The sequence below is a fragment of the Geotrypetes seraphini genome, chromosome 10 (assembly GCF_902459505.1).
Source record: "Geotrypetes seraphini chromosome 10, aGeoSer1.1, whole genome shotgun sequence".
NCBI classification, from domain to species: Eukaryota; Metazoa; Chordata; class Amphibia; order Gymnophiona; family Dermophiidae; genus Geotrypetes; species Geotrypetes seraphini.
Window position 1 is genome coordinate 44,644,348 of NC_047093.1, and position 15,762 is coordinate 44,660,109.

General features: G+C 42.6%; 1 protein-coding gene across 1 annotated transcript in view; it reads right to left on the minus strand.

Annotated features, from left to right (window-relative positions):
- Positions 1-278: 278 nt before the first annotated feature.
- PIRT (phosphoinositide interacting regulator of transient receptor potential channels) overlaps positions 279-15,762 on the minus strand; it is a 42,408-nt gene continuing 26,924 nt past the window's right edge. Inside the window, exon 2 of the mRNA XM_033959978.1 lies at positions 279-1,067. Coding sequence (XP_033815869.1) covers positions 578-1,033 — 456 coding nt within the window. The 5' untranslated portion in view covers positions 1,034-1,067 and the 3' untranslated portion in view covers positions 279-577. The remainder of the gene's footprint in view (positions 1,068-15,762) is intronic.

Below are 15,762 nucleotides of genomic sequence, written 5' to 3' on the forward strand. Positions count from 1 at the left end.
GCACAGCAGCTGGGCCGTCAAATGTGTTTCAACTCTTTTTGTAAGTCACTGGGCAACAGGTGCTCTTTTAACCACAGTAAGTCCATCTTAACAGTACACTCGAGAACATTTGATGTTAAATGTGCTGAAATTAGCAGGGTTGATTTCTATTAATGTACTTTACTTTTCATAAATTGTTTCTTCAGGTACTTCAGTTAGATTGTGAGCCTTTGGGACAGCAGTTAGGGAATTTCCAAGTACCTATCTTATTTATTTTTATTTATTGTATCTTTTAATGCATCATTTTTGTAAACTGCTTAGAAATCTCACGGTTATTAGCGGTATATAAGAATTAAATTAAATTAAATTAAAAATTAAATAAGTGATTCAGAGACAGTGTCATGTAAAGTAGAATATGGCATGAAACAGGATTGATAGTAAATGGATTAGTATAACTTGTTCTAATGTTGGTGTCATCGGCCACCTCCTGGTTCTTATCCCGATGGCATACGCTTTGATGTCCCACAGGCATAATGTTGCGGCCCCACCATGGATCAGATGTATATATCCTTTGCACGGATTTATTCTGGCACTTTCCTCAGAAATGGAACAACTGTCTCGGATAATGAAAGAGTCTTGATGCCGAACTTTGTTTTTTCTTCTTTCTTATGATGGGAACCCAGACCAAGCCAACCACCAGAACCATGAGTCCAATGGACAGAAAAGCCGGGCCGAACAGTTTGGAAACTGTTGGCTTGATATATTCATTCGCTGTGCTAGCGTTGAAAGGCTTCACGGGAGTAGTGACAAAATGAATACTGGTGAGCGTGATTCCCAGGAGGAAGGCGGCTCCTCCGATAGACATGATGACGATGGGTTTCTGGTAGGTGTCCCAGGCACTCTTTGGTAGAGATGTAGTCCAGAGAGATTCACTTCTGGAGCTACTGAACAGGGTGCTTTCTGTCTGGCTGGTGATCAGATCCTTGGATTCCGAGGAGCATCCTAAACCACTGAACTGCTCGCTAACAGCGAGGTTTGTTGTATGGGCTTCCATCTTTAAAGACGTTTCAGCAGTTAGGGTTCAATGCCTGAGACAAAGAAGAAACAAGGAGAAAGCACAAAGTAACATTAATTAGATTTTTGAAAGAATGGGTACCTGCGCAGTGTTGTGCTACATTTCAAAATTACACATGTCAACTAGTAATGCATCTTCTGGACTGATTTGCGCTGTTAATTGTAGATTATCGTTTATATTATGCATAAAGTTATTTCCTTGAGTCCCTGGGAGCAGCCACACTGAGCACAGTCACAGGCCTTCTCCTAAGCATATAATGGGATGACTGACATCATATTCATAAAGTGATGTAAACAGATTCCAAACCATGTAATGCAGTGGATGACACTGTGCTCAACAAGTGTGCTACCGGGGTTCAGGTGAAAAAGCATAAAAGTCTTTCAGGCAGAGAATGCAAAATTGTGCACAGGCTGCTTCACATATGAAAAAGACTAATACGTTTCTTACTCCCCTGGCTTCAGCTATTCAGAAATTATCCAAGCAAAAAATTAGCTAATTTTTCAATTTATTTCTCAAAATAATACCCATATTTGACTAGTGGTAATTTTCTCTCTATATATAACTATTCACTGGGGGTAGGAAAAGCCTCAGAGAAAATGGAGCTTAACAACCCCTTGGATGCAAAAATAGTAGTAGCTCCTACTCCAATCATTGGCATAAAAACCTCCCCATCCAAAATTTATACATTTTTTGCTTTTCAACAGTTTCTGCAGGAGGCATAATAGCTTGTGAAAACCTTTTTGTACCATGTTTTTTTTTTAGTTCAACCATTTTTTATTGCTTTAAAATGTCAATAAAAAATGGTTGAACTAAAAAAAAAGCATGGTACAAAACAGTTTTCACAAGCTATTATGCCTCCTGCAGTCTTGACCTGGTTGTAACAGGGCTGTAAGATATGCCTTACGTAATTCAGTATTGTTTTAGGACCTTGCTGCTATAGTTATTTCCTGCCAGGACATGAGATAAGCATTATGGGCAATGTAGTCTAAGAGATGTTTCAGTTACCCCTGCTTGCCTGTATAATTACTTATCAAATCACAGTCATTTTTCAAGACATCCTCTTCATCAACCACATAGTTAAAAAAATGTGTCAGCAGTGGGGATTATTAAAAAAAAAATAAAAATTTCAAAACACAGTATTTATCTTTATCTGCCATCTGCGTTGGTCTGGTATTCGCATCCAGTAAATCTCATTAAGGGCTCCTTTTATCAAGGTGCACTACAGGGGTTAGCACGTCGGACATTTCATCACGCGCTAACCCCTGCGGCACACCAAAAAACTAACGCCTCGTCAATGAAGGCATTAGCGACTAGCGCGGCAGGCGGTTGAACACGCGGTATTCCGCGCATTACCCACCTACCACAGCTTGATAAAAGGAGCCCTAAGTTTAATTTCAGCCACTAAACTTGTCTGACACGGCCAGCGTTTCACGGCTAACAACTCCACTCTGCATCAGGGATCTCTATCAGCAGATGTATCTTATCCCAGCTCATTCACCACCTGGCAAAGGGAATATCAGTGTATTTCTAGGCAGATTACATTCTCTTGATTTATCCCACAAATCCTTTTTCTCCATCTATAGGTCAACTTTAGTCATGTTTGGATTCCATAGCAGACTGGTTGGGTGATCACAGACTGGTTCTTAATAAAGAAAAAGTTGTTGCTTGCTGGCTTTCAGGTACTTTACTTTCTCCTACTTTTTGGTAATTATATTTTTCCAATAGAAACTTTTCGATATTTTCGAGATTCTAAATAGAGAATGACACGGTGACAAAATTCATCACCGTCCCCATCCCCGCGGATAACCGCGGGAAACCATCTTCATGTCATTCTTTAAAGAGAGAGGGAAGAATCAGAGTACGAATGGCCAAACCACTGACCCGCAAGCTTTGCTTTGAAGAATGCTGGTGTAGAAGGACTGAGGTTGAAATAGACACTAGAAAATGACATGGGATTATTTCCCGCGGTTATCCGCGGGGACGGGAACGGTGATGAATTTTGTCACCGTGTTATTCTCTAATTCTAAACTTTATTTTCTTCTGCAAGTAGCTAATTTATGTAAAATTAGTTTTTATCAATTACGCACTGTTAGACATTTATTTGACTGTGATAGCTTTTAATCCCTTATATCCCCACAAAATCTTTAAGATCTGAAGACAAACCTCTCCACTTAGCCCCTTCACTAAGACTCATTTATTCAAGGAGAGACACGATCTTTTTTTCTGTCACGACCCCTCAAATTTGGAATTCGCTCCCAATCAATATAAGGGAAGAAAAATTACTTAGTAAGTTCAGAGGTCTCCTGAAAAGCTGCCTTTTTAAGGACACCTTTAACTGAGTTATTTGAATTCTATATAATCAGGATACTCTTTAGTGGACTAATAATGCTGGTAAGTGGAAATTGAGCGGGTAACCTTTCCCCATCCTATTGTTTCATTACCTATGCCCTAATCAAACACCAATTGGATAAGATCCTGGATGAGGAGAATCTACGGGATCCCCGACAACATGGATTTACTAAGGGGAGATCATGCCAATCCAACCTGATCAGCTTCTTTGACTGGGTGACGGGGAAGCTGGATATTGGGCAGTCCCTGGACATCGTGTACCTGGACTTTAGCAAAGCATTCGATAGCGTACCACACCGCAGGTTGCTGAGCAAGATGAGTTCTATAGGATTAGGTGACACATTGACGAAATGGGTTGGGAACTGGCTTGGAGGTAGGCTTCAAGGGTAGTGGTGAACGTCACCCCCTCCGAAATGCCGGAGGTGATCAGTGGAGTGCCACAGGGCTCAGTCTTGGGCCCAATCCTATACAACATCTTTATAAGGGACTTGGCAGAAGGGCTTCGATGTAAAATAACATTATTCGCCGAGACGCCAAACTAAGTAATGTAGTGGGCAAATGCACAACGGACGAAGATTCAATGCCCGACAACATGATGCACGACCTACTCCTACTGGAGCGCTGGTCTAGGACCTGGCAACTCAACTTCAATGCCAAAAAATGCAAAGTTATGCACCTGGGCAGCCAAAATCCATGCAAGTCTTATACCCTTAATGGCGAGATCCTAACAAAAACGGTAGCAGAACGAGACTTGGGGGTAATCATCATGAAGACTGCCAATCAAGTGGAGCAAGCTTCATCCAAGGCAAGACAAATCATGGGTTGCATACGAAGGGGTTTTGTCAGCCGTAAGGCGGAAGTCATTATGCCATTGTATAGATCCATGGTGAGGCTCCACCTGGAATACTGTGTGCAATTCTGGAGGCCGCATTATCGCAAGGATGTGCTGAGACTGGAGTCGGTGCAGAGAATGGCCACCCGGATGGTCTCGGGACTCAAGGATCTTCCATACGAAGAACGGCTTGACAAATTACAGCTATACTCGCTCGATGAATGCAGAGAGAGGGGGGACATGATCGAGACGTTCAAATATCTTACGGGCCGCATCGAGGCGGAGGAAGATATCTTCTTTTTCAAGGGTCCCACGACAACAAGAGGGCATCTGTGGAAAATCAGGGGCGGGAAACTATAAGGTGACACCAGGAAATTCTTTTTCACTGAAAGGGTGGTTGATCGCTGGAATAGTCTTCCACTACAGGTGATTGAGGCCAGCAGCGTGCCTGATTTTAAGGCCAAATGGGATCGGCACATGGGATCTATTCACAGGGCAAAGGTGGGGGAGGGACATTAGGGTGGGCAGACTAGATGGGCCGTGGCCCTTATCTGCCGTCTATTTCTATGTTTCTATGTTATTTAATCCTTTTTTTTTTTCTTTTTTTCATGTAGTTTTTGGTTGGTCAAAAGTTGTGTTAACTGTTTGGTTTAATCAATGTGCTTTTCTTTTTTACCCTGATTTTATTGTTATTTGTAATTGCATTGGATTATGATTTTGCAATCAAATCAAATTTTTAAATAAACTTGATAGTTTTCATACACTTATTATTGCTCTTTTTGTAACTAGAGTTGACAAGGATAATTTGCAATCCTAATAGACTAGCCACAAAGACATCCTAGCAAAGCAGTGGGACCCCTAGGGGGCACTACAGTGAACTTCACATACAAGGTCCCAGGTACAGATCTCACCATAACCTTCTTACATTGTATGGAGAGCCCTCCAAACCAACTGAATTTGTCCACCAAGCCCCTTCCATTGTTTAAAAGCAAACTGAAAACCCACCTTTTTGATATAGCCTTCAGTCCATACCCCTACTCCCCACTGCCCACCAACCTAGCCAGCAGATTAACCGTTCCCCTAACTATATCCATGACATCTTGTTTGTCTGGCTTGCCTGTTTAGATTGTAAGCTCTTTTGAGCAGGAACTGTCTTCAATCGACGCTAAACCAATTCTAACTGTATTTTAGCTTCCAATGCACATAATGGCTCTGTGTGGTCTTTTCCGTGCTTCATAGCATTCTCCAATAATACTATGTAAATATAGTACAACGAGGTCATTAATATTAAAATGACATTGCCTGGTGATGGACTAAATGAAGCGCTGGCCTTTAATGCTCCAAAATTACTAGCAGGTCTGGAGGTGCCAGTAGTGTGTTAAAAGCGTGTCTCGGGTGCATGTGTTAAAGGTGTGTCTTATACATGTGCATCAAAAGTGTACACCGGCAGGTCTAGGCTGCCAATTACATGAGAGATGATGATACATTTTTCATACTTAATGGGGTTTCCCATTTCTCCTTAAATTACTCAAACAAGCCTACACGTAAAGTCCAGTTATTTACCCTCCTATCAAATTATGTTATTTAAGATATTTTTAGAGAGAACTCTCGCTTTTCAGGCAGCTAAATTGAATACCTGGTTTGGCAAAATTATGCTAGAAGTTTCATCTTACTATAATTTTAGAAAATTACTAAAAACACAATTATTTGATAAATTTGTAACTTAAGTGTTCTAATGTTAATACTTTTAATCTATAGGCATTATGTATCTTCTAGAAATAGCTTTTCTTGTATTGTAAATCAGCTGGATGTTCAGCCTTATCTTGCTGTGAACCGCCTAGAACCTTTTACTGGTTTGGCGGTATACAAGAAATAAATTATTATTATTATTCATTGTGATTCTGTACAGCACTGTGTACGTTTGGTAGTGATATAGAAATAATTAATAGTATAGTATAGTGTAGTGGTTCCCAACCCTGTCCTGGAGGACCACTAGCCGGTCAGGTTTTCAGGATAGCCCTAATGATATGCATGAAAGAGATTTGCATGCAATGAAGATGATAGGAATGCAGATCTGCTCATGCATATTCATTAGAGCTATCCCAAAAACCCGACTGGCTAGTGGTCCTCCAGGACAGGGTTGGGAACCACTGGTATAGTGTATCCAACTGTATACCACAACAGTAACCCTTATGCATACCTATATGTAAGTACAGTGGGTTTTGGAGGGCTCACACATTCCACCACAAGTGTACTAGTTAGAGTGGGATATGGGCCTGGGTCCCCCTCTCTGCAGTTCATTGCACCGACCACTAGGCCACTCCAGAGACCTGCTTACTGCTCTAATAGGACTGGCCATAACATCTGAAGTTGTTATACAGATTAGGGGGTGGGAGATAGTCATTGACCACTGGGGGAGTAAGGGGGGCCATGCCTTCATGCCTCCAATGGTTATCTGGCCAGTTTGGCCACCCTTTTCACACTTATTCATTATTAAAACAGGTCTAGCCTCAAACATTCAAGTTTTACCTTGGATGTTTTCTGTAATGTTCCATTGTTGCAGAAAAACATCCAGATCATAAGTCCACCCTAATACCACCCAAAACATGCCCACAACACGCCCCTTTGAAATTTAGATGCACTGCAGACAAACAGCTTAGAAAACCATTTAAAAAAATGTCTTTCAAAAATGTCAATTTAGACATTTGAGCAAGCAAAACGTCCAAATTCCACTTTGTGCCCTTTTTTCTTTTGAAGATGAGTCCCCTGGTCTACTGTGGTCTTTATTGCAACCTCGTGATTGGTATGCCCTATCTTCCTTATTTTGATGGTATCTTTTAAAGATACCTTATTCCAAACCATGCTCTTTTGAGGAAGTCAGCCTTCTCCTAGTTTTTAATTTAAAAACTACTCTTATTGCTTTTTTAAATATTGATGCCAGAAACCTGGTTCCACCCTGGTTAAGGTGGAGTCCATCTTGGGGGAATAAGTTCTCTCTTCTGCGGAATGTTGCTCAGTTTCTAACCAATCTAAAACCTTCCTCCCAGTGGCACAGCAAGAGTGGGAGACTCCCGGGGCAATTGCTCCCCTCCCCTTTCTCCCCCCATCTGCTCCTTTCCTGCCTCCTCCTGCCGCGTACATGCTCCTTCCCTTCCCCCGCACCTCTTTAACGTTCTAGGCACGAGAAGCAATCCAAACCTGCTGTTTGCGCTGGTGTAGGCTCTTCCTCTGATGTCATTTCCTAGGCATGGGTTCAGGAAGTGACATCAGAGGAACAGCTGATGCTGGTGCGAGTAGCAGGTTGGGGGTTGCGGCTCGTGCCTGGAACGTTAAATGAGGTACGAAGGAAGGGAAGGGGCGTTCGCGTACAGTAGTGGGGGCAAAGAAGGAGTGGGTAGTGGAGAAGAGGAAGAACATAAGAAGTGCCACTGCTGGGTCAGACCAGTGGTCCATCGTGCCCAGCAGTCTGCTCACTTGGCGGCCCTTAGGTCAAAGACCAGTGCTCTAACTGAGACTAGCCTTACCTGCGTACGTTCTGGTTCTGGTGCCCCCACCAAGACAGCGCCTGGAATGGACTGCCCCCTCCCCCCCATAATACATCACTGCTTCCTCCCTGCACTATTATCTCATCCATGCATTGAGATTCCGGAGCTCTGCCTGTCTTTTGGGTCCTGCTCATGGAATGGGGAGCATTTCTATCTTATGTATATTCATTTGGACATCCTGAAAACCAGTGTTGTATAGTAACTAAGTAAATATAAACTAATTACTATTCTTAAGTAAAAGATTTGATATTTTTACTTGAAAAGAAGTATACGATAACCTAGCTACATTTGAGGCTTGCGGTTAAAAGTAAAAAGTGAAAGGGAGAGTTGTAAATGGCAATTCCTCAGTAAACCAAATGAAACAGCAAAACTGGGAACAGGATTTTGCTATTGCAGACCTCGTCATGCATACAATAGATCGTTTCATTTAAAATTTTGCTGTTAGTGAGTATGACCTATAAGAACAGTGGAGTTGCCTGTGTTTCTTGAACTGGTTACTGGTCTCGATCTAAACAGAACGGTGATGAATTGTGTCACTTTAAAGTGGAGATGAAGCTGGTAGGGAAAGTGAAGGGGACTTGCATACCACCTTTTTTGGTAGTTCTATAACCACACTCAAAGTAGTTTACATACAGGTACTTCAAGCATTTTCCTTCTCTATCTAATGTACCTGGGGCAGTGGAGGATTAAGTGACTTGCCCAAGGTCACAAGGAGCAGCATGGGGTTTGATCCCACAACCTCGGGGTGCTGAGGCTGTAGTTCTAACCACCATGTCACACTCCTCGTTCTTGAACAGACATTGTGCTTGCGGTACCTTTTACTCAAAAAGTATTATTTTAGGCACTTTTTAAACTTTTACTTGAGCAAATTTTTGATGTGTTTATCATTATACTTTTTACTTTTACCTAAGTATCAAAAGATGCATTTACCTTTACATAGAAACATAGAAACATAGAAATAGACGGCAGATAAGGGCCCACGGCCCATCTAGTCTGCCCACCTTAATGTCCCTCCCCTACCTTTGCCCTGTGAAGAGATCCCATGTGCCGATCCCATTTGGCCTTAAAATCAGGCACGCTGCTGGCCTCCATCACCTGTAGTGGAAGACTATTCCAGCGATCAACCACTCTTTCAGTGAAAAAGAATTTCCTGGTGTCACCTCGTAGTTTCCCGCCCCTGATTTTCAACGGATGCCCTCTTGTTGTCGTGGGACCCTTGAAAAAGAAGATATCTTCCTCCGCCTCGATGCGGCCCGTAAGATACTTGAACGTCTCGATCATGTCATGTCTCGATCAGTTTTACTTAAGCACTTTGACCTAGTATTTTAACTAAAACACTGCTGAAATCCTAACTGGCTGGATGTGCTCTGAAGACTGGGTTGAAAACTCCTTTCCTGTGATGAACTGCAATATTTTCTTCCTGGGATGAAGAAATGTTCTTGGTTCTGAGCAGCTGAATGTGGCAGTCTGTGATGAAATTATTTCTGCTGCCTGGAGACACAACTGGAGCACTTACAGCACATTATCTTACAATTAGGTTTCTGAGGGAATATATTACCCCAGTCTAAAACACAGCAGAGGAGAAATGAGAAAAAAAGAGCAAGGACAAGAGAAAGCCTCAGTTAACCTCAGACAGGACATTTTTAACTTCTCAAGGCAACACTTGGAAAAGTGTTCTTTATTCTGTTAATGTCAGCATCTAGCCATTATCTTCACTTTGCAAATGAACTCTGTAGGTTGTGATGAATTTAATTGGACTGGCATAATGGAATGTAAGCTTTCATAATCACGTAGGTTCTCTTTTGCATCTTCTGATAAAGAAAGAAGTTACGTGGTCACAAAAGGGAAGGTTAATTGAAGAATTTAGACCAGTGAAGAATGTATTTATTTAACATTTCAGATTTTTTCTTTCTATAGTACTCAAAGCATCAAAACAGCACTAGCATGATTGCACTGGGCTTCTAAAGGCCCAGGAGCGAGTTTATACATTTTAATTTCAATAAGAGAATCATGTCACTTGAATAGGACATGCTGTGTCAGTACACATGATGGTCCTTGCCCCTTTAGCCCCAGACAGCTTCTAGGCCTGCTCTAGTGAGCATAAGCCAGACAGCCACCTCTATCAATTATCGAACACTTCTCTCAGGAAAGCCAATGAATACATAGCTTTCCCTTTGGATGTTTAGCAGACACAGAAAATCATGATAGAATACTATGAATTCTCTCAGTTTCTGTCAGTTTGGGGGCAAGAGACAGCAACCACACTGGAACTAGGCCACCTGTCTGTAGTAAGAATTATCCCTCTGTTGCTGTCCATATAGTTCATGAGAATCATCTCTCTGTTGCTGTTCTTCCCTTTAATCTGTTGTTCGGTACATCTTATATGTGAATTTACACCCTTGTTGCCCATCGTTTGCCATGCTTCCTTGCTCAGTAGCCAAAACATGTACAAATGAATTTCTACTATTGCTTTTCATCCTTTAAGTTTCCTGTTCTGCATATCTGCTGTATGTGAAGTTGTAACCTTGTCGCTAAACCGTCTACTGTGTACGTAAACTTGTAACCCGTTCTGGGCTCTTCTGGGAGGATGGGCTAGAAATTCGACTAAATAACTAATTAAGAGTAGCTATAGAAATTGGTCTTTCTCTCCATCAACATGCAGGTGGTCTGCAATGCCACAGGTCTCATAACTGTGCCCACACTTCCTAGGATCTTGTCATGATGCCTAGATTAGAAACATAGAAACATAGAAGATGACGGCAGAAAAGGGCTACAGCCCATCAAGTCTGCCCACTCTGCTTACCCACCCCCTGTTTATGCCCTAATGACCCAATTTCCTTATCTTGACCCTCATAGGGATCCCACATGGGTATCCCATTTATTTTTAAAGTCTGGCACGCTGTCTGCCTCGATCACCTGCACTGGAAGCTTGTTCCAATGATCAACCACTCTCTCTGTGAAGAAATACTTTCTGGTGTCGCCATGAAATTTTCCGCCCCTGAGTTTGAGCGGGAGCCCTCTTGTGGCCGAGGGTCCCTTGAGAAAGAAAATATCATCTTCCACTTTGACATGTCCCGTGAGGTACTTAAATGTTTCGATCATGTCTCCCCTCTCCCTACGTTCATCGAGAGTGTAGAGCTGCAATTTGTTCAGTCTCTCTTCGTACGAGAGACCCTTGAGCCCCGAGATCATCCTGGCGGCATAGTCTAACATCAATAGGGGATAGCTTCCAGGTATGCAGTCATCTCTCTCACATACAATCTCAACCTTAATATTCCTCTCTTATCTCCATAGAGCTCTTTCTCATCTTACCTAGCTCATCCAAAGAAACACCAAGGAAGTTCCATCAATGCCTACCAGTCTGCCACATCACCACTTCGAAGAAATGGTTCATGTCTGCCATTAATATGCCCCTGACCACATCAGACGCGAGCTACAAATTGACCCAGAGACAAACAAAGGTAGTTATTGAAAGGACCTTTGGGATTTTTTTTTCCCTTTCTAGTGTTAATCAAATAATTATTTTAATTTTTTTCTTTTTCCTGTTTTTAATAGTTTTAATTGTAAATCACTTTGCTTATTAAAAGGCGGTAAATCACGTTTTAAAAGCTATAAACATTTTAGAGACACTCTTTTGGGTGCCTGGGCAGATCTAAGAACTTAAGAATAGCCTTACTGGATCAGACCAATGGTCCATCTAGCTCAGTATCCCGTCTTCACGGAGGCCAATCCAAGTCACAAGTACCTGGCAAAACCCCAAATAGTAGCAGCATTCCATGCCACCGATCCAGGGCAAGCAGTAGCTTCCCCCATGTCTGTCTCAACAGCAGTTTATGGCCTTTTCCTCCAGGAACCTATCCAAGCCTTTTTTAAAACCAGCTACATTAACCGCTCTTACCACATCCTCTGGCAATGTATTCCAGAGCTTAACTATTCTCTGAATGAAAAAATATTTCCCCCACCAAAGACGTGACATTTTTCTATCCTACAGCATCTACCACAATCTGACCCTGACCCATAAACAGCCTCTTATTGAGCCTCAGACTGATGATGATGTGGAGGCTGCTCAAGACATGGAATTCCAGTGTTCCAAGTGCTCCAGATCCAGTGGATGCCCATACAAGAATGTCATCTCCTCTAGCCTGGCACTCTCTTTGTTTGCAGTTAGGAAACACAAAGGAATACATAGTAGCAGAGATATATAGATGGGAGGCTCACCTGTACTAGTTAGAGTGGGATATGGGCCTGGGTCCCCCTCTCTGCAGTTCATTGCACCGACCACTAGGCCACTCCAGAGACCTGCTTACTGCTCTAATAGGACTGGCCATAACATCTGAAGTTGTTATACAGATTAGGGGGTGGGAGATAGTCATTGACCACTGGGGGAGTAAGGGGGGCCATGCCTTCATGCCTCCAATGGTTATCTGGTCTGTTTGGCCACCCTTTTCACACTTATTCATTACCTTGTCTGTGGCACCAGTAAGCAGAAGGCCAGGACTTGTGCATAACAGGAGTGCACTAAGTAGCTATGTCTACACAGCACATCCTGTGGCCCCAGTTTAGGTTGTTCTAAGACTTTGGATCAGGTCCTATACTAGTCACACCCTGTCAGGAATTTGTCAAGACTGAACCTCTACCATATTCCTCCAGATTCTATAAAGGCTGCCCAAATTTGGGCATGATCCAGAGACGCACACACAACCTAATTGATTAATGAACCAATGAACATCAATCATTGAATGATAACAATTATTAGCGTTAATTGTCACCAATTGGGAGTTACGTGCATGTCTGGCTGTATGCTAATCTGTAAGTCTAGGTGCCTGAACCCCTAAAGGGAATGTAGTCATGGGAGGGGCATGGACGGGTCATAGGCATTCTTAAAATTTGTGAAGATTTATCAAATGCTGTATCTGAAAAAACAAAAAACATTCTATACACTGTTGTAGGTCTCTTGCCCCCTACTCACCCTGCACTTTTTCTTCCTTCTTTTGTGCCTCTGTGGAGATTGAGCTGACAGCTGAACTGTGGTATAGAATTCCAGGGACCCGTGCCCAATTTGTGTGCCAGGATTTACACCAGGTTTCAGCTGACATAAGTCCTTGTGCTCAAAGTTGGGCATGGGAATCCCCACTAACCTCGATCCAATATGGACGCCCAGCTCAGAGTGCTGATTTTTCCCAGTGCCTATTTATCAGTGCCATTTATCTGGCCCATACTGGTTTCTTTTGAAGCATAAAAACATGATGGCAGATAAAGGCCAAATGGTCCATCCGGTTTCCTCATCCACAACATCCGCTCTCTCCTTCCAAGTTTTCCAAGTTTATTAAATATTTTGATTTATCGCCTATTCAAAATTCAAGGCGATGTACAAGTAAATAAGAGTTTTTGGTAACGTACATACAATAATTAAATTAAAAAATAATAAACTTATGTATACAAATTACAATACATTTTAGAGGTAATTACTACAAACTATAATGAAACAGAAGGAAAATTATTTAATGGTTACAATCGCTATTAAAAACATTAAATTCAAGGGAAAAACATTAGGAAGGGGGGACGAAGACATTTAGCCTAATGATTAAATTAAGAATATGAGGGATTTAGTCGTTAAAAGCATCTATAAATAGAAAACTCCCAGAGAGATCCCTCCTGCCTGTCCCACGGTATCTTGAATTCAGATGCAGTCTTTATCTCCACCACCTCCATCAGGAGACTATTCCACTTATTTACCACCTTTTCTGTAAAAAATGTGTTTCCTTAGATTACTCCTGAGCCTATCACCTCTTAACTTCTTCCTATGCCCTCTCCTTCCGGAGTTTTCCTTCATTTGGAAAAGACTCACCTCCTGTACATTAAAGCCATGGAGATATTTAAACGTCTCTTATCATATCCCCTCTCTCCCATCTAGAGTAAACATATTAAGTTCCCTAAGTCTGTCCCCATATGATTTATGACAAAGGCCATTAACCAATTTTGTAGCAATCTCCTGAACTGACTCCGTCCTATTTATACCTTTTTTTAAGGTGCGGTGTCCAAAATTGCACACAGTATTTCAAATAGGGCCTCATCAAAGACTTATACAATGGCATTCTCAACTCCCTTTTCCTAATGGCCATGCCTCTCCTTACGCGCCCAAGCATCTGCCTGGCTTTGACCATCACCTTTTGCAAGACAAGTTTGACTCTTGTGATTATTTTGAGGGCAGATTTTTCTGAGCAGCGATTAAATTGCGCCAATGGTTTACTGCGGCTATTTGCACGCACTGAGCTCTGGGTCTGACTTCTTTTTCTCCACTTGGTGAGTTTGTTATGATATAATCATACATTTGATATAGAGTGAACAAGGAGATCACACAATACAAGTTTAAGCAGACTTCGTTGGGAATTTCTTGATTTTTATCTGCTTTATTTTCTCTTCTCCCCTCTCCCCCCTTCTTTTTGCAGCACCAATAAGTTTAATAAGAGATGCAGATATGGCAAATACCTGTGCCAGGTGACAGATCTGACTTAGTGTACTCACCGTGGCACCTCTCCAGCTTTTGCCTGACCCGTCCCAGCCAATTGACCTCATACAGCTGCAGGAAGCAGACCTTTTTCTTGAGATCCTTGGTCTAGAAAAGATGAGTTAGACATATGTGCTAGGAGACCATTTAGCTGCCATAAAGCCAATGTAGTGAGGAGCTGTATTTGCCTCAATCGGGGTGCTAATGTTATGTGCAGCTAGCATTTTAACTTTTGCTTCTAAGACATCTGCAGCCCTTCTCAACATGGCCACCTCAGCTTGTCATTCCTCATGGCACTGCACTGTCCTTGACTGCATGATTCTAAAAGGCAACAGAGGAGGGGGGAAGACAAAAGTTTCAAATCTGCCCAGGCTTTTGAGCTCACAGGGCAAAGTTTTTTTGTTTCATTTTTGTTACTGTTTCAGGGAGAGAGTTGGTGAAAGTTGAGGCAGCTGGGGAACTTGTAAAGAATTGACATCTTTTTACTGCCTAATATGCTGTCCTACTAAAGACCCAAATTAAAAACACATTTCCAGGCAGGTGCACAGCTGGCAGGTAGTACAGAGCAAGAAAATAGTTGCCTTTATAGCAGTGGTCCCAAACTCATGGCCCAGGGACCACATACGGCCCACCAGGTACTATTTTGAGGCCCTCGGTATGTTACCATTGTTCTGGAACGTTGCCCGCCTCACTGCTGTAACCTCACGCAAGCGCTTTCCTGCGTCTGTACGCGATTGTGAGGTGGAGTGGAGAGGACAATCGCGTACAGACGCAGGAAAGCGCTTGCGTGAGGTTACAGCAGTGAGGCGGGCAACGTTCTAGAACGTAAGGTAACCACTGGAGGCAGGGCAGCTTGTGCGTGTGTACGTAACCTCGTGAACTCTCGTGAAATTAGGCACCTCTCCTGGCGGTGACTGCTTGATATAAGATGCGACCACCGGACACTTAAGGCACAAGATTTCCAGGCACAAGTTGGATATTGATTCTCCGCTCTACAAAAAAGCCTAGAGGAACATAAGAACATAAGCAATGCCTCAACTGAGTCAGACCCGAGGTCCATCGTGCCCAGCAGTCCGCTCACGCGGCGGCCCAACAGGTCCAGGACCTGCGCAGTAGCCTCCTATCTATACCCCTCTATCCCTTTCTTCAGCAGGAAATTGTCCAATCCTTTCTTGAACTCCAGTACCGTACTCTGTCCTATTACGTCCTCTGGAAGCGCATTCCAGGTGTCCACCACACACTGAGTAAAGAAAAACTTCCTAGCATTTGTTTTGAATCTATCCCCTTCCAATTTTTCCAAATGCCCTCTTGTTCTTATATGTTTTGAAAATTTGAAGAATCTGTCCCTCTCCACTCTCTCTATGCCCTTCATGATCTTGTAGGTCTCTATCATGTCTCCTCTGAGTCTCTGCTTTTCCAGGGAGAAGAGCCCCAGCCTCTCCAATCTTTCAGTGTATGAAAGGTTTTCCATGCC